The sequence below is a fragment of the Trachypithecus francoisi genome, unplaced genomic scaffold, assembly GCF_009764315.1.
Source record: "Trachypithecus francoisi isolate TF-2019V2 unplaced genomic scaffold, Tfra_2.0 Contig00057_ERROPOS647011+, whole genome shotgun sequence".
NCBI classification, from domain to species: Eukaryota; Metazoa; Chordata; class Mammalia; order Primates; family Cercopithecidae; genus Trachypithecus; species Trachypithecus francoisi.
In genome coordinates this window covers 144,990-164,238 of record NW_022680467.1, presented here as the reverse complement: position 1 = coordinate 164,238, position 19,249 = coordinate 144,990, and the positions used below count along the sequence as shown (strand labels likewise).

The 19,249-nt window shown below is 45.4% G+C and overlaps 1 protein-coding gene across 1 annotated transcript; it reads right to left on the bottom strand.

The window, feature by feature from the left end:
* Positions 1–4,587: 4,587 nt before the first annotated feature.
* Positions 4,588–7,279, bottom strand: LOC117089490 (C-C motif chemokine 4-like). Its single transcript, XM_033220843.1, has 3 exons — positions 6,222–7,279; positions 5,564–5,678; positions 4,588–4,971 (listed from the first exon to the last, which is right to left on the bottom strand). Exons 1-3 carry the CDS (start codon positions 6,295–6,297, stop codon positions 4,884–4,886), a joined length of 279 nt encoding a protein of 92 aa, XP_033076734.1. The 5' UTR covers positions 6,298–7,279; the 3' UTR covers positions 4,588–4,883.
* Between the last annotated feature and the right edge of the window lie 11,970 nt (positions 7,280–19,249).

The window sequence follows — 19,249 nt, the reverse complement described above, 5'->3', positions numbered from 1 at the left end:
AAATTATTTCCCTGCAGCTGTGCTGGTCTCCCAGTTGGGAATGTTTCCATAGAAGGGGAGAGTCTCCCAGACCATCCTCCATCAAGTCCCATCAAGCCCATCTTCCCTGAAAAAAATTAATTTTGATTTTCTCATTCCTTCTATATATGTGTATATATATATTTTTTACTCACTTATCATATAGAGCCATCCTTTGGTATCCACAGGGGATTGGTTCTAGGAATTCTCATGGCTTCCAAAATCTACACATGCTGAAGTCTCTGACATAACATAGCATAGTATTTGCCCATAATCTATGCACATCCTCCATATACTTTAATCTCTAGATTACTTAGAATACCTAAACAATGTAAATGCTATTAATACATGTAAATGTAGATGGTTGTTATACTGCATTGTTTTTTATTTGTATTTTTTTAGTTTTCAGTTTTTGAGACAGGATATTGCTCTAGCGCCCAGGCTGGAGTGCAGTCACATCATCTCAGTTCTTTGTAACTTCTGCCTCTTGGGCTCAAGTGATCCTCCTGCCTCAGCCTCCCAAGTAGCTGGGACTACAGACATGTGCCACCTCACCCAGTTAATTTTGGTACTTTTTTGTAGCCTGGGTCTTGTTATGTTGCTCAGGCTGGTCTTGAATTCCTAAGCTCAAATATTCCTCCCACCTTGGCCTCCCAAAGTGCTAGGATTATAGGTGTGAGCCACCACACCTGGCTTATTGTGTTTTTTTTCCCCCCAGGTATTTTCCATCCATCACTGGTTGAATCCACAAATGTGGAAGCCATATATACAAAGTGTTGATTGTATCTAAAAATGAAACTATTTAAAAGGTAGAAAAACGCAGCCACGATTTTGTCTCTCAATTCCTTCCTTCCATTTTCCTGTCTGCTAGACTCAGTGGGAACCCAAGAGGGAAGGAGTTTAGAAGGGAGAACAGGTAGAGATAAGTGGGAAAGAGAGGGCATTAAGGCCCTCAAGTCTGTAAAGGGTGAATGCAGACTGCAGCACAGGACTGCCACCTGGTCGCTGGTCTCAGCCACCAGGAAGAGCTGTGGCTTTGTCACCATTCTCAGCTCATCTTGCTCCCTTGATCCCTGCCTCGGCTTGCTCGGCTCCTGGCCTCCTTGAAGGAAAATGCCTGTGTCAATGGGAGTGTAATGGAGGGTTGCAGGTTGAGGTGGGATGGGGGATAAGGACATGTTTGCATGAACACGTCCTAAAGGAACATGTACATAAGGAAATGGACTCCCATCTGGAGAGTGAGCTGGGGGAGGTGGGCACTGCAAGGAGCAGGAAGACAGGCCAGATGTCTAGAGTTTGCTCCGTAATCCCTAGTTCCTTTCAAGTGTCCTGCTTTTTCTGTTCTGACTTTCACTCCCACCCAGAAACCTGGAGAAACCTCAACTGGAACGTCGAGTGAGAAGATTTCAGCTCTCTGGGCCCAGGGTGAAAAAAGGAAGTTGTATGAAAAGAGGAGAAAGGAGGAAAAAACAGTCTCATATTGTGCAACAGGTGAAGTCCCACATTGCCCCACTTGGAGGATTCCATGCTGCCGTTTGTAATTCCTGGTGAAGCATTTCTTCATGAGGCTGCCCAGGCCTCCTGCAGCCTTCCCTGGTGGTCCTGCCTCTGTGGAGCTGAGCTCCTCCCTTCCCATTTGCTGAGGGGCAGGCACCAGTGGGAAAGGGACTCCATCATGAGGGAGGAGACCTGGATTCTAGCCCTAGCCCTGCCTGTTCACTAACAATGAACCAGAGACAGGTCATGGTTCTGCTCTGGGCTGCATCTGACAGATGAGAGGATGGACTCTCCCAGGTAGCAATCCAGGACCCCTCAGAGCACCCTAGGTGTCTCAAGAAGAGGCATGCTTCCTAAGGGTCTTGGACCCTGGGTCAAGCCTCAGCCCCAGAACTCAGTTGCTGAAGCAGATCTCCCCTTGGGATGCCTCTCTTCATTATAGTCCATCTCCTTGAGATGTGTCCCTCTCACCCTGGGTTCCTCCTGCAGGGAGGTTTGGCTCACCCTCTAGAATGCTCCCTTTCCTGCCACACTGAGCTACTGGGGGTCGCTATTGGTGATGCATCAGTTGGTGGTTGTATTTGTTTCTATTGCTGCAAAATACTACCACACACTTAGCGTCTTATAACCACATATTTATTCTCTTAAAGTTCTGGAGGTGAGAAGTCTGAAACTAGTTTCCCTGGGCTGCACTCACTCTGGAGGCTCTAGGGGAGGAACTATTTCCTTGCCTTTTCCAGCTTCCAGAGCTGCATCCTCACACCTCTTGGCTCCTGGCCTCTTCCTCCATCTTCCAAGCCAGCAGCATAGCATCTTGTTTCTCCGGTCACATTGCTACCTTCTCTGCTATTGCCACATTTTTCTCTTCCTCCCTCTTATAAGCACACTTACAACTACATTAGGGCCTGACCAGATAATTCAAGGCAATCACTCATCTCAAGATCCATAACTTGATCATACCTCCAGAGTCCCTTCTGCCACATAAAGTGACATTGACAGGTTCTGGGGAATAGGATGTGGATGTTTTGGGGGCCATTACTCAGCTACCACAGTGATCTATACCTTGTCTCTGGCTTGGGGTCATCCATTCTCTCTCCCATCCCATCCCCTCAGAATAGAATTGTATATTTTTCTCCAAATGCACACCCTAATCTTACAGGCCATCCCAACTGCCTGTAGGCACTTTCTTTAGGCTCTGAGAATATTCTAGGAGACTGCTGTCCAACGGAACTTTCTGCAATGATAGAAAGTTCCAGAATCCGTGCTGTCTAACATGGTAACTGGCTGTGTTACCAAGGGCTACTGAGCACTTGAAATGTGATAGTGTGACTCGGGAAGTAAATTTTAAATTTTATTTCATTTTTATTAAATGTAATGAAATTGTAAATAGCCACTTTGGCCAGTGGCTAACATATTAGACAGCTCAGATCTAGGCAAATGGTAGCAGAAACTATGGCCAGGCACTTTCTTTGCTGCTAGCCTCTCCTCACACCTGTTTTGGATGAGTTATGCCCCCTAACCTCCTTCTCTCAGTCCCGGCAGAATCTGAAGGAGGCTTCCACTGGGGCTCGGGAATGATGGAGGTGACTAAGGGTAGGACAGGAAGGGAATTGTGTCTGTTGACCCCAGAGAAGTACAGGGCCCCAATTCTGCTTTTGCATAGGACTAAGAACACTCAAAGGATTTTCAAGGTAGTCTCCGCCTTGTCCTTACTCAACCGGTCTCCGTTTTGAGGACCACAGAGGTGTGTCATGAGGGAAGGTGTGAAGGAAAGGGCTCGAGCCTGGGAGCTGAGGGTCCTGGCCAGGGTCCTGCTCTGCTATGCACTCACTGAGTGGCATGTGGCAAGTTACTTCCCAGGCCTTGGCCCTCAGTTTCCATAAAATGAGAGGGTTGGACCAGATGGTCTAAAATTTCCTTTTAGCTTTAGTAGACTACGAGTCTATGTCCTGAGGATCAGGCTTTATTGTGCATGTAATTCTATTTCAGAGCCATGTTGTCTCTGACCCATGGACTAGGCAGTTCTGATTGAAGGATAGTTAAGTAGAAGTGGCTTTAAGTTACTCCTGCAACACTTCCAAACAAAACCAGACCTCTGGCTGGGCACGGTGTCTCAATCTCAGCACTTTGGGAGGCCAAGGCGGGAAGATTACAAGGTCAGGAGATCGAGACCATCCTGGCTAACACTGTGAAACCCTGTTTCTATTAAAAATACAAAAAATTAGCTGGGCATGGTGTGGTGGCGGACGCCTGTCGTCCCAGCTACTCAGGAGGCTGAAGCAGGAGAATGGTGTGAACCGGGAGGCGGAGCTTTCAGTGAGCCAAGGTTGCACCACTGTACTCCAGCGTGGGCGACAGAGCGACATTCCATCTCTAAAAAACCAAAAAACAAAAAACAGACCTCCATCCTTCTGTCCTCATGACAACACTTCACAGTAGCTTGGACTTTAGAGTGCTGATCTGTCAACTAACTAATCTAATCCTCATGACGACCCTGATAACTGCTAGGTCCATTTTAAGTGAAAAGGCTGAAGCTCAGAGAGGGAAGGAGAGAATCTTCCAGGGGCCCAGTCCCATGTTGGGTGCTTTACATATCACCTCATAACAGCCCTTCGAAATGGTTAATATTAGCCCCATTTCACAGGTGTGAACACTGAGGTCTAATAAGGCAAGATGACTTTCCCAATGTTATGCTGATAATAAGATGATGAAGACACTTTTCTCACTCTTCTTCCCCCTTTGCTGTGCTGTTTCCCCTGTTTACAACTTCCCCTCAAGATGTTGAAATGACAAGCTCCTTTTTTGGGGCATTCTTTCATGACACTCCCCAAGCCGACCTATGAGCCTCAACAAATTGCTTCACCTCTCTGTGCCTCTATTTCCTTAACTGTGAAACTGGGGACAACAGGGTGTTAAAACCCTTGTTGAAAGTACGCAGTGAGATGTATGAAGAGTGCTCAGCCCAGAGCTCATATTAAGGATGCAGCAATTGCTCATTCTTATTCCTTTTGGAGACTGTAGTTTGCCCCCCCCCTTACCCCCAAATCAAATTAAAATCACAAAGAAACTGTCTGCATTTTATTTTAAAGTTTTATTATGAAAATACATGGAATTAACAGTGTTATCCATATATTTGCAACAGCAGAGAAACAGTGACGGTGGATCATCCCCATAGGAGACACTTTGGCTAAACAAATATAAATAATGGAAATAACATCTAATACAATAATACAGCACATAAAAAAGATTAAATTAAGAGAAGGGACAGGAACTGCGGAGAGGAGTCCTGAGTATGGAGGAGATGCGTCTCATGGAGAAGCATCCAGACTCAGGTGGCCTTCCCTGAAGACTTCCTGTCTCTGAGCAGCTCAGTTCAGTTCCAGATCATACACATACTCCTGGACCCAGGTCTCACTGGGGTCAGCGCAGACTTGCTTGCCTCTTTTGGTCTGGAATCTGTAGAACAAGGAGCAGACAGATGAGAATCCCATGAAACCTTTGAGGTCATCTGGCTTTTTCCCTTGCCTGTGGCCGGCATCTTCCTCTGCCTGACCATGGTCCATGTGGGCAGCTCTGGTGCATGGGATCCTTCCTGGGGCAGCGCTGGAACCAGACTCCCTGTAACTTCCACCCACTGGAGTTAGCTGTGGGCTCCAGGGGTTTCCCAGATTAGGAACCAGTGGGCATTGCAATCAATATGAATATGTCTCCCTATTCCTTGCCAGCCTGGCAGTGACTTTTCCACATGTCTTTCTAGCACAGTTCAAGAAATCGGTCCCTATCTCATGTGACCTGTCTGACTTCCCCTGCTTTCCTGTCCCCTGGATAACTTCCTCCCTAGGAACCCCCTTCTCTCTCAGCTCCCACTCAGCCGCCTTCAGCACTTGCAAAGTGAGTTCATGACCTGCGTCCTCACTGCTCTCAGGGAAGCCTTCAGCCCTGAGAGCTGCCTCCCCACTGCTCAATCACCCCCTCCCCAAAACAGGCCCCCTTTTAAAATCCAGCCCTCACCCTTGCCTCCCAGAGCAGCCCAGGGGTTGATACTCACACCACAGCTGGCTGGGAGCAGAGGCTGCTGGTCTCGTAGTAATCTACCACAAAGTTGCGAGGAAGCTTCCTCACGGTGTAAGAAAAGCAGCAGGCAGTGGGAGGGTCTGAGCCCACTGAAAGGAAAGGCCAGGGTGAGATCAACACTGCACATGGGAGCTGTTTATTCTGGCTTCTAGTTTTGCGTCTTCATTGAGCATCCCTGTGGAGCTACCGGAACCCCAAATATGGTCCCTCGTATCCATTCCCACCTAACCTGAGCAGGACTCTTATTCTGAATAGTGGATCTTCAGAGAAGAACAAGAAAGAAATTTAGAAGATTGGAACTGGATTCAGTCTCAGAACACATCGCACCCCCTTCATGTGACAGATGGGAAACCAAGGCACAGAGAGGGACAGGGCTTGCTTGAACAAGTAATTAGAGGCAGAGCCAATTCAACAGTCTGACTTCCAGCCCATCCTTTCCCTCTGCTGGTTGCTAATTCTTGAGAAAGTAAGAACTTGAATGTCATTGAATATCTACTAGACTCTACATTTAGTGCAGACTTTGTGGCAATCTTCCTAGCTGCCTTTTGTCCCATCCCCAGATCCCACAGCTAGAACAAAAGACTCTGCCTACACCTTGGCTCTGGAAATAGCAGCTGCTAAAGTAGACTTACTTGGTGCTGAGAGTGCTGGAGAGCAGAAGGCAGCTACTAGCACGAGGAGAGACAGGACAGTCACGCACAGCTTCATGGTGTTGGTGGAAGAGAGGTTTTCTCAGAGGTGAGGCTACAGAACTCAGAAGCTTCAGAACCCAGCTGTGTCCTGTGCTGATACTAAGTTGGGAATCTTTTTATAAGGACTGTGAGGCCTGGGACAAATGTGAGGGCTCAGCAGAGTGAGTGGAATTTCCATGGTAGAGATGATGTCATGGCTCCTGAAGCTAGCTGAGTGACGAGTTCCTCTCGATCTCTCTTCCCCAGGGCAGTGTCATCATAGAGGAAAGATGAGGGAACTGCAGGCTAGAAGAAAAGGGAAGTGGTACAACCAAAGGAAGTGACCGAGACCTGGGGGGAGAGTTGCAAACCACAGAGGAAAGATGAAATGTTCACACCTGCTATAAGTGGCTGGTAGACAAGAACTGTGCTGCTCTTGGTGATTGGCGCCCCCAGATGCTGGAGGGTTCATGTCAGTCTTTCCAGGCTGTCCACAAGCCTGGCCCCAAGAATAAAGGGGGAGCCAGGACCCCCCCATCTCCTTCCTGTGCTTTGATCTGCTGAGCTGACTGTCACTGAATTTTGTGTCCTGTATGTTTCCTTGGGCATGAAGAGTCCAGCACTGGATGTGCAGAGGGACTTAGCAGGGTTACTTAGCAACATTTGTAACTTCTTATTGGACACTTAGCGTGTACCTGGCACTGGGAAAGCTGTCTTACACATACCATATCTAATCCTACCATAGCCCTGAGCAGGGGTGTGTCATCTCATTTTATAGATAAGGCAATTGAGGATCAGAGAGTGGTCCACTGATGTGCTCAGTGCCATAGAGCTGATGAGTGGCACTGCCAAATCTGAATCAAGATTCATCTGACTCCAAAGTCCATTTTCTTTCCATGCTGTAGTCTCCAGAATAAACATAGAGTGTGACCACAAAGAGAAACCGCTGACTGATAGACTGCTAGGAGCTATTCCACACTCAAAGACCAATTGCACTCAAACTTAATTCAGGAAAGAGATAGGGCCAGTCTGTCCTAGAACAAGAGAAGAAATAAAGATTTCAGGATATTTTCTTGGACCAACAAAAGAACAGGACATATAAACCAGTAAGAATCGAGTTTGAGACCTAGATAGAGAATGTTCTTCTAGTATAAAAACAGGACTGAACTGGGTGCAGTGGCTCACACCTGTAATCCAGCACTTTGGGAGGCCAAGGCAGGTGGATTGCTTGAGCCCAGAAGTTGGAGACCAGCCTGGGCAACATGGTAAAACCCTGTCTCTACAAAAAAAAAATACCAAAAACAATTTGGCTGGGAGTGGTGACGCACACCTGTAGTCCCAGCTGCTCAGGAGGCTGAGGTGGGAGGATCACCTGAGCCCAGGAAAGTCCAGGCTGCAGTGAGTGGTAATTGTGCCACTGCACAATTACCAGCTTGGGTGACAGAACGAGAGCCTACCTCAAAAACAAAGCAAAGCAAAACAAAACAGAACTGTATACTTAGTAATGAGTTTATCCATGTTACAGACAAAATATGTAAACTAAGAATGTGGGTGTGTTCCAACCAGTCCATAGGGAATGTCCGTGCTTATGTTAAGCCCTGGCTGGTTTGACAGCTGCTGGGCACCTGTACAGAAGATTACAAAGGCCCTGAATACAGGAGTGTGTGAAGTTGGGCAAATGAGGTGAATGAGGATAATTGGATCAAGATCTCTATCTGCCTTTAGCTCTACTACCCTAACCCGCCTGCTCACCCCTAACCCCACTCTTCTCTGAGAAAGAAAAAAGAAGAGTAGGCCGGGAGCGGTGGCTCAAGCCTGTAATCCCAGCACTTTGGGAGGCCAAGGCATGTGGATCACGAGGTCAGGAGATTGAGACCATCCTGGCTAACACGGTGAAATCTTGTCTCTACTAAAAATACAAAAAATTCTCCAGGTGTGGTGGCAGGCGCCTGTAGTCCCAGCTACTCAGGAGGCTGAGGCAGGAGAATGGTGTGAACCCAGAAGACAGAGCTTGCAGTGAGCCAAAATCATGCCACTGCACTCCAGCCTGGGCAACAGAGTGAGACTCTGTATCAAAAAAAAAAAAGAAGAGTAAAAAGAAGGAGCCATGACTTCAAACTATACTACAGGGCTACAGTAACCAAAACAGCATGGTACTGGTACAAAAACAGATGCATAGACCAATAGAACAAAATAGAGAGCTCAGAAATAATACTGCATACCTGCAACCATCTGATTTTTGACAAAGTTAACAAAAACAAGCAATGGGGAAAGGACTTCCCATTCAATAAATGATACTGGGATAATTGGTTAGCCATATGCAAAAGATTGAAACTGGATTCCTTCCTTACACTGTGTATAAAAATCAACTCACAATGGATTAAATACTTAAATGCAAAACCAAAAATTGTAAAACTATAAAAATATGATATCCTGTAAGATAACCTAGACAATACCATTCTGGACATAGGATCTGGCAGAGATTTCATGATGAAGATGCCAAAAGCAAATTCCAACAAAATCAAAAACTGACAAATGGGATCTAATTAAACTAAAGAGATTCTGCACAGCAAAAAAAATTATCAGCAAAGTAAGGAGAACGTACAGAATGGGAGAAAATATTTACAAACTATGCATCTGACAAAGGTCTAGTATCCGGAATCTATAGGGAACTTAAACAAATGCACAAGCAAAATACAAACAACTCCATTAAAAAGTGGGCAATGAACATAAACAGATACATTTCAAAAGAAGACATACATGCGGCCAGTAAACATACAAAAAAGTGCTCAACACCACTAATCATTAGAGAAATGCAAATCAAAACCACAGTGAGATACTGTCTCAAACCAGTCTGGATGGCTATTTTAAAAAGTCAAAAAATAACAGATGCTGGTGAAGTTGCAGAGAAAAGGAACACTTATACACTGCTGGTGGGAATGTAAATTAGTTCAGCCATTGTGGGGAGCAGTTTGGTGGTTTCTAAAAGAACTTAAAACAGAACTACCATTCGACCCAGCAATCCCATTATTGGGTATATACCCAAAGGAATAGAAATCATTCTACCATAAAGACATGTGCACAGGTATTTCATTGCAACACTATTCACAATAGCAAAGACATGGAATCAACCTAAATGCCCATCTATGATAGACCGGATAAAGAAAATGTGGTATATATACTTCTCAGTCATTAAAAAAAGAACAAGATCATGCCCTTTGTAGCAACATGGATGGAGCTGGAGGCCATTATCCTAAGTGAACTAATGCAGGAACAGAAAACCAAATACTGCATGTTCTCACTTATAAGTGGAAGCTAAACACTGAGTACACATGGACACAAAGAAGGGAACAGCAGGCACTGGGGCTGACTCAAGGGTGAAGGGTGGGAGGAGGGAGAGGATTAAAAAAATTACCTATCGGATACTATGCTTATTACCTGGGTGATGAAATAATTCGTACACCAAACTCCCACAACACACAATTTACCTATAAAACAAACTTGCAAGCCTCGAGGGCAAAGAGGTAAACAGGGGTCAAGTTACAGAGAAGCTTCCATTTCATGCCAGAAATGATGCAGAATGTTTGCAAGATTTTAAAAGGAGAGAAACAGAGAATGATTTTGAGCTTTAGCAAAATTATATTGGATGCTGTATCGTGGGATAGATTAAAAAGAGACAAAACTAGGCCAGGCATGGTGGCTCACACCTGTAATCCCAGCACTTTGGGAGGCCAAAGCAGGCAGATCACTTGAGGCCAGGAGTTCAAGACCAACCTGGCCTACATGGTGAAACCGCGTCTCCACAAAAAATACAAAAAATTAGTCGGGCGTGGTGGCACGTGAGTATAATCCCAGCTGCTTGGGAGGCTGAGGCACAAGAATTGCTTGAGCCTGGGAAGCCAAGGTTGTAGTGAACCAAGATCAGCCACTGCACTCCAGCCTGGGCCACAGAGTGAGACCTTGTCTCTAAATAAATAAATAAGAAAAGAAAAAGGAGTTGCTAGGACCCGCCTCTAGTTGTCATGGTGAGAAACCATAAGAACCTGACAGGCAGTGGGAATGGTGAGAGGCAGATGCACATGAAATTGAATGTAGACTAGAGTTGGCGATTGAATTGGTGTAGGAGATGACAGAGAAAGAGGAGACAAGGGTGATTCTTGGCTTTCCAGCTTGGAATATTGATAGGAAGAGGCACTTTTTATTGTGTAGAAAATATGGAAAAGGGGGGCCGGACGCGGTGGCTCAAGCCTGTAATCCCAGCACTTTGGGAGGCTGAGGCGGGCCGATCACGAGTTCAGGAGATCGAGACCATCCTGGCTAACACGGTGAAACTCCGTCTCTACTAAAAAATACAAAAAACTAGCCGGGCGAGGTGGCAGGCACCTGCAGTCCCAGCTACTCGGGAGGCTGAGGCAGGAGAATGGCGCAAACCTGGGAGGCAGAGCTTGCAGTGAGCTGAGATCCGGCCACTGCACTCCAGACTGGGCGGCAGAGCGAGACTCCATCTCAAAACAAACAAACAAACAACAAACAAACAAACAAACAAACAAACAGAAAATATGGAAAAGGGGAAGCGACTGGGAGAGGGATTAGATCCAGTACCAAGACTTATGCCCTGACCTACTGCACACATGCAAGAAATGGCCAGAGAAAATAACAAGGACTTGGGACAGGAAACAACGGGTTGGCATCAGAAAGACATTGTCTGTCTAAGATGCAAGACAGGGGACTCCAGGCTGCTGCTTCTGCCTGCAGGAAAGGCGGGGCCCACACCTGCTGCAACCTGACCACACAGACCACGTATGAGAAAAGGAGGTCAAAGCTGGGACAAACAGAATGTCATCATCAGTGAACCCATCCCTGGGGCGCCTGCTGCCAAAAGAGATGGCAGAGGGTGACCCCTGGGGAAGTGGAGCCTCGGGGCCAGAATCTGGAAGGAAAGTATTGCCCCGCGCCAGAGCATGGGCAGCAGCGCACAGTGGGGAGGCAAGCCAAATAGTGCAAGGCAAAGATGCCACAGAGGACAAACTGCTCAGCCAGGATTCCCCCGCGCTCATGACTGGGACTGAGGTGGGGCCTCACAGAGGCTGAAATGAGTCAGAACTCTGGGACACAAATCAAAACCCTCCATGCTGAAGGGTCCGCAGTGTTGACTGCTGGCTACTTTCTGTCACCACCACCTAAGGAATCTTGGGTGGTCGGTTTCCCAAAGATCAAAACTGTGACACCATGGGTTTTCTTTCTCTTTCTTTTCTTTCCTTTCTTTCTTTTTCTTTCTTTTCTTTCTTTCCTTTCTTTGTTTTTTTCTTTTCTTCCTTCCTTCCTTCCTTCCTTTCCTTTCCTTCTTCCTTTCCTCCTTCTTTTCCTCCTTCCTTCCTTTCTCTCTCTCCCCTTCTTTCTCTTTCTTTCTTCTTTCTTCTCTTTCTTTCTTCTTCTTTGCTTAGGCCGTTATCCTAAGCAAACTAACACAGGAAGAGAAAATCAAATACTGCATGTTCTCATTTATAAGTGGAAGCTAAACATTAAATACACATGGATACAAAGAAGAAAACAGCAGGCACCAGGGATACAAGTTAAGAAAAAAAAAAGGGGGGACCTACAGCATCTGGAACCCTAGGAGGGGTAGGAGCAACATCCTGGGGTCCTTCAGGGTCATTACATAAAGCACAAGGTCATCCTACCTCAGCATTCTCCCTGACTCCCCCACCCACACACACAAGCTGCACATCTCTCCTCTGTTCTCTCCCCATTTCTTTGTACAGCTCTTGCTTCAAATGTTGTGATCTTCTCCAAGACTCTCACCCCTGGCTGTAATGTTCTGTGTTCCCTGATAGCACATGTGTTAGTATCTCTCCTGGCCTTTCCTAGTTGGTGCAGTTTCATCTTCATGCATCAAGGACCTTACTTTAAGAGAAGCAGAATGTGTCTCATGTTCTCTGGATTCACACAGACTTCGTTATCTATGACATTTTTATTCAACCCAATGTACTAACCATCTGCTGTTTGTCAGGGCAGACGGAGCTGAACGAAGCCCAATCCCTGCCTTCGAAGAGTTCCATGTCTAGAGATGGCATTGACAGTGACAGAAATAACTATCCCACGAGGTAGAATAAGCTAAGTGTCATGTCAGAGGAAGAAACACAGTGTCAGGAAGCCTGAAGGATGGAGAAGGCTGTCTCTCAGCTGTAGATGAGTTGTTCCAAGTTAAGTCTCAATCCCCACCAGAGCAGCTGTCTGAATGAGCAGGGTGGAGGGGTTAGGAGGATGCCTGTTCTGGGTTTCAGGAGAATATTGATTGATAAAATGGGTGATTAGTCATCACTGAGCCATACAATGAGTTTGTCTGTTGACTTTTGTTTCCTAGCCTTGATCCGATCTTTGGCTCATGGAGGTAAAAGGTTTTGAGGGGTCTTCATGAAGATCCTAACAACAATACTGTGTCTGCACCAGTGGAAGTCCACACTGAGAGTAAAAAGGACTTGTATGATTTTTTTTCAGCAATATTAACTTACCCCTACCCCCAACAAGATTTAGGCACTGGTGCCATTTAGAACTCCTGGAGGGCACATGTGGAGACTGGAAAGCCAAGGGGAGCCAATAAACAAATGACTCTCAAATACACGACAAAAAAGATGCTCATCTTCTCTGGAGAAACTTCCCTGACCTTTTCCCAAGTGAATCCTGTATCCTTCCCTGTGCCCCTACAGTCTCCTGAACTACTTCCTTCTTACCACCTATCACATATTGATCTATTCATGTGGTTGCCTCCCCAACTAGAACGTGAGCTCCTTGATGCAGAAACTGTGTTATGCTTATCTCCATGGAGGGGATGTGATGAGTAGTATGGACTCAAGATGTGAACCCCTATATAGCCAAATGAGTAAACTGAGTATGAGTGAACTGGGTGTTCTGACACTCCACCCAATAGGTGATTCCTCAGCCCTGATAGTGTGGTACTTCCCCTTCTCCCCAGCCCTCAACCCCCACATCTAATAGTTTTATCATAATGGATACTATTCTTGGACTCAACTCTTTGTAACTCAGGGTTGCAAGAAGTGACAGCAAGGCTCATCCATGGTTCCAGGGAGCTCCATTTAGAGGGCCACCCCCTCACCCCTGAGCAGGGAAGCCCTTCTTTCCCCCTCACTTGTGGTCATCTAGAGGTTTCCCTCCACATCCTTGACCACCACTATATTCGTAACTCCATTCTGGGCATTTTTACATTTGTCTTACCATGTTAGCCTTAACCTCCCAGGCTGCAGGCAGGCCAAGCAGCCACAGCAGTAGCCTAACCTTGAAAATACCCTGGTATTTTTCATTTTCCTCAGCATATCTGTGGCCTGTAGTTTTACCTGATCCCAATCTGTTTTGCCACTGTACAGATTAGGAAAGCAAAACCTAGAGAAGTGAAAAGACCTGATCAAGGTCACACAGTATGCATGTCAAGAACCAGGGTCTTCGACTCTCAGTTCAGAGATCACCAGAGTCCCTCTACAGGTATGACCTTCTGAGATTACACATGCAGGCAATCTCTGTTAATAACAGACTCTCAGAAGAGATTACCAAAGTGCTTAGGAGCAGAGTAGAGAGGCAGTCAATCTGGACATACTGGCCTCTCCTAGAGTGTTGAGGAGACACCTGAGTGTCAGGGCCAAGAGGTGGCCTCCAGGAAGTGGATGCCTAGAACCAGAGAACCCTGGAGGGCAAATGTGGAGACTGGAAAGCCAAGGAGAGCTGGAACATAGGGTCATTTTGCCAAGATAATAAACCAAAAAGAGGCAAATCCTGTGGTTTTGCCAGTATGGTATCCAAGTCACTTTGGGGGAAATGGGAGCAGAAGCTGAATTGTGGATTGAAGAAACAAGTACACAATTATCTGGAGTGCAGAATTCTTCAGGATGAAATCTATAGTGTTGTGGTAAACTGAGGAATGAAGAGACCAATATGGGAGAACAGGAGGATATTTATTTTAAGGTGTGCACTGGCTCTGTGAATTCATATCCAAAAAGCTGAGCATTTCAACAAAGACAGAGCAGGGTTTTACAAGCGGGCTTACAGAAGCAAAACAAAAGCAGCAAATCACATAATGATAGGTCACGTAATCTATAGCACAGCATAACTTGTGGCCTTGCTTAGCTGGTGGCCTTGCAGCTGCATGAAAGAAAAATAATAACTGGCTAAATACAGACATTTGTCCCTTTTTTTCTTCACTCTTGTTATGGAGAGGGGGGTCTGGAGCCCGTTCCTTTGGCTTCGACTTCTCGAACAACATTATCTTATAACTGTCCTTGAAGTGAGCTTGCTAGGCAGAGGAAAACTTGCTCTTCTTTACTTTTTAACCCTTGCCTTGCCTGTTACTTTTCTTGGAGTGAATGAGTGCATATTTAGGTTTTAAATTTCTGCCTCAGTAGGACAGTGAGCGGTTGGAGCAGCTCATCAGTGACTGCCACACTCTGACTATGGAGCTGGCCGGCCATGCTCTTCTTACCGGGGAAATGGACCTTGGTCTCCTGCAACAGCCTGCTCTTAGTTGTGAAAGGTAGAGGTCAGGAACTTCAGGAGATGTTCAATTCCTGAGAGAGGGGTAAAGCCTCACCAGCATCCATGAGGTCAAGAAAACTTTCAGTATTTCTTGTGAAGCATCTTCCTTCCAACTGTTTCTGGCCTCTTTCCATGCAGGTCATAGGGAATACTCCAGCAAGAGATGAACATAATTCAGTAAAGCTTTATTGAGTACCTACTATGTGACAGGCATTGTGTCCGAGGGTGAGGGTATGCACTTTAGATGGTGGTAGTAAAGTGTTAAGGAAAACTTCCAAAAAATGTGAGACCTGAATTTTTTTTCTGAAAAAAAAATTTATAGGCCAGGCATGGTGGCTCATGCCTGTAATCCCAGCACTTTGGGAGGCCGAGGTGGGTGGATCATATGAGGTCAGGAGTTTGAGAACAGCCTGGCCAACATAGTGAAAGCCCGTCTCTACTAAAAATACAAAAACTTAGTTTGGCGTCGTGGCATACGCATGTAGTCCCAGCTACTCAGGAAGCTGAGGCATGAGAATCTCTTGAATCTGGGAGGTGGAGATTGCAGGGAGCCGAGATCGTGCCACTGCACTCCAGCCTGGGTGACAGAGCAAGACACTGTCTCAAAAAAAAAAAAAATTATATTAGTTTGGTTTTCTTTTATAGAAAATATACATGGTCATTGTACAAAATTCAGAAAATATAGGGAGGCATAAATAAGAAAATTAAAATTGTCCTATCATTCTGTACCTAGTTTTATATTTTATTATTGGTACTTAATATTCTTTCATGAAGTAGTATATCTTATTGTTACTTAATCTTCTTCTGTGTCATTACAAACTTAAATATTACTCAAAAATGGCATGAATATATGCATATTTTATTGCATAGATACACCAAAAGTATTTAATCACTCTACTACTCACATCAGTCCATTTACATGGCTCTAACTTTTCTTTATTACAGGTTGAACTGAGATTAGCCAGGCAAAGACAGGGACAGGGGTATACAGGCAAAGAACAAGAGACCTGCACTTGTTTTTAATGTAAAATGGACATATTGAAATAGTTCAATAATAATAAAACGGTAATAGTAATAATAGTAGATAGCACTTAACACAGCACTTACTGTGAACCAGTAATGTTCTCTGCCTTTCATAGATATTAATGCATTTAATCCTCACAGTGGCTCTCTGAGGTAAGTGCTGTAACTATCCTTTTTTTTTTTTTTTTTTTTTTTTTTTGAGACGGAGTCTCGCTATCACCCAGGCTGGAGTGCAGTGCCTGGATCTCAGCTCACTGCAAGCTCCGCCTCCCGGGTTCATGCCATTCTCCTGCCTCCGCCTCCCAAATAGCTGGGACTACAGGCGCCAGCCACGTCGCCCGGCTAGTTTTTTGTATTTTTTAGGAGAGACGGGGTTTCACCGTGTTAGCCAGGATAGTCTCGATCTCCTGACCTCGTGATCCACCCGTCTCGGCCTCCCAAAGTGCTGGGATTACAGGCTTGAGCCACCGCGCCCGGCGTAACTATCCCCTTTTAAACACGAGGAAACTGAAGCACAGAGAGGTATGTAACCTATGGCAAAACACACAGCTGACACATAACAGATTTGAAGCTGAAGCCAAGAAGTCTGGCTCTAGAGCATGAATAAACCAGAAAAGGGAAGTGTGCTGTATTATAAATTTATGTTAAAAGCATAACAGCCAAAGTTTCTGTTATTCTAATGTAAAATGTCTTTTCCATTTTGCATTTTGCATGCCTTTGAACAGCAAGATCCATGGATTTCCTGTTTTCCTTAGAAAATTTGAGGAATTACAGGACAGGGTTGGTGGCTCATGCCTATAATCCCAGCACTTTGAGAGGCCAAGGCAGGCAGATCGCTTGAGGTCAGGAGTTCAAGACCAGCCTGGTCAACATGGTGAAACCCCATCTCTACTAAAAATACAAAAATTAGCCAGGCATGGTGGTGCAAAGAAAGGAAGGAAGGAAGGAAGGAAGGAAGGAAGGAAGGAAGGAAGGAAGAAAGAAAGAAAGAAAAGGAAAGGAAAGGAAAGGAAAGGAAAGGAAAGGAAAGGAAGAAGGAAGGAAGGAAGGAAGGAGAGAGAAAAGAAGGAAGGAAGGAAGGAAAGAAAAGGAAGGAAAGGAAGGAAGAGAGAAAGAGAAGGGAGTTGCTAGGACCCTCTTCTAGTTGTCATGGTGAGAATCCATAAGAACCTGACCTAAGACAGGCAGTGGGAATGGTGAGAGGCAGACGCACGTAAAATTGAACGTAGACTAGAGTTGGTGATTGAACAGGTGTAGGAAGTGACAGAGAAAGAGGTGACAAGGGTGACTCTCAGCTTTCCAGCTTGGAAGATTGATAGGAAGAGGCACCTTTTATTGCATAGAGAATATGGAAGAAGGGGCAAGGGACTGGGAGAGGGATCAGATCCAGTACCAAGACATACGCCCTGACCTACTGCACACATGCAAGAAATGGCCAGAGAAAATAACAAGGACTCAGGACAGGAAACAAGGGGCTGGCTGCAGAAAGAAGGGGCTGTGTCAATGAGACATTGTCTAAGATGCAAGACAGGGGACTCCAGGCTGCTGTTTCTGCCTGCAGGAAAGGCGGGGCCCACACCTGCTGCAACCTGACCACACAGACCACATATGAGAAAAGGAGGCCAAAGCTGGGCCAAACAGTGTGTCATCATCAGTGAACCCATCCCTGGGGCGCCTGCTGCCAAAGGAGATAGCAGGGGGTGACACTCAGGGAAGTGGAGCATTAGGGCCAGCATCTGGAAGGAAAACAATGCCCCGCACCAGAGCATGGGCAGCAGCACACAGCGCAAGGGAAAGACGCCACAGAGGACAAACTGCTCAGCCAGGATTCCCCACGCTCGGACTGGGACGCTTTGCTGGACCAAGGTGGGGCCTCACAGAGGCTGAAATGAGCCAGAACGCTGGGACACAAATCAAATCCCTCCATGCTGAAGGGTCCACGGTGTTGACTGCTGGCTACTTTCTGTCACCACCACCTGAGGAATCTTGGGTGGTCTGTTTCCCAAATATCAAGACCGTGACACCATGGCCTTTTTTTTCTTTTCTTTTCTCTTTCTCTCTTTCTTTCTTTCTTTCTTTCTTTCTTTCTTTCTTTCTTTCTTTCTCTCTCTCTCTCTCTTTCTTTCTTTCTTTTTCTTTCTTTCTTTCTTTCTCTTTCCTTTCCCTTTCTTTTTCTTTCTTTCTGTCGTTCTTTCTTCTTTCTCTTTCTTTCGTCTTCTTTCTTCCTTTCTCTCATTCTTCTTTCTTTCTTTTTCTTTCTCTCTTTCTCTCTTTCTTTCTCTCTCCCTCTCTTTCTTTTCTTTCTTTCTTTTCCTTCCTTCCTTTCTTTCTTAAGCAAATCATAATCGTTTAGATCCAAGTTACTGAAAACTTCTTTATATAATTTACATTTCTCTTTCAAATTGCATCTTTATCAGGACATTCATCCTTTTTTTTTTTTGAAATGGAATCTCACTCTATCACTCAGGCTGGTCGCAGTGGTGCGATCTTGGCTCACTGCAACCTCCCGGATTCAGGTGATTCTCCTGCCTCAGCGTGCCGAGTACCTGGGACTACAAGCATGTGCCAACATGCCTGGCTAATTTTTTGTCTGTTTAGTAGAGACGGGGTTTCACCTTGTTGGCCAGGCTGGTCTCAAACTCCTGGCCTCAGGTGATCTGCTCACCTCGGCCTCCCAAAGTGCTGGGATTACAGGCATAAGCCAATGTGCCCCGCTTCAATTCTCATTTTATTTAAAGATTCTTCCTTGGCTCTGGAGACCTATCACACTTCTGACTCTCCTGATTCTCTTTGTGTGTGTGTGTGTGTGTGTGTGTGTGTGTCTGTGTGTTTGGAAGCATGTGCAGGTTTGTTATATAGGTAAACTTGTGTCATGGGGGTTTGGTGTACAAATGATTTCATCACCCAGGTATTAAGCCTAGTACCCATTAGTTATTTTTCCTGATCCTCTCCCCACTCCCACTCACCATGGCCTTTCTTATCTTAACTACCCTACCCATTAGTATTTCAACTCCATTGTGAGAGTTCAGGCATAACACATATTGTTCCTCAAATCAGTGATTTATTTATTCATCAAATAGATATTATGCTTCACTATATGTCAGGCATTGTGATTATCACTAGAGATACACTGGTAACTAACACTGACAGTGGAATATAAAACTGACCAATTCCATCTGCATGACCCAGGGTACGTTATTTCAACTGGGAACATCAATTTACCACCTAGAAAATGTCTAAGACCCTCCCAACTCAACCCCATCCTACATCTCCTTTACATTGTTCGTTCAAGGTATATAAATTAAGCACATGCTATGCATGCGACCATATTTCACTCCAAGCAAAAACACATGGTAAAGGGATATATTTTCTGGTTTGGGGATTGATAGGGAAAGTCTTACAAATATATAAACACTGAAATAGAA

Coding starts and splice junctions, on each gene's coding strand:
- LOC117089490 (XM_033220843.1), bottom strand. CDS start 6,297: ATGAAGCTGTGCGTGACTGTCCTGTCTCTCCTCGTGCTAGTAGCTGCC. Junction 5,679..6,221: donor TCCAGCACTCTCAGCACCAA/GTAAGTCTACTT, acceptor CTTTCCTTTCAG/TGGGCTCAGACCCTCCCACT. Junction 4,972..5,563: donor TGCTCCCAGCCAGCTGTGGT/GTGAGTATCAAC, acceptor CTTGTTCTACAG/ATTCCAGACCAAAAGAGGCA.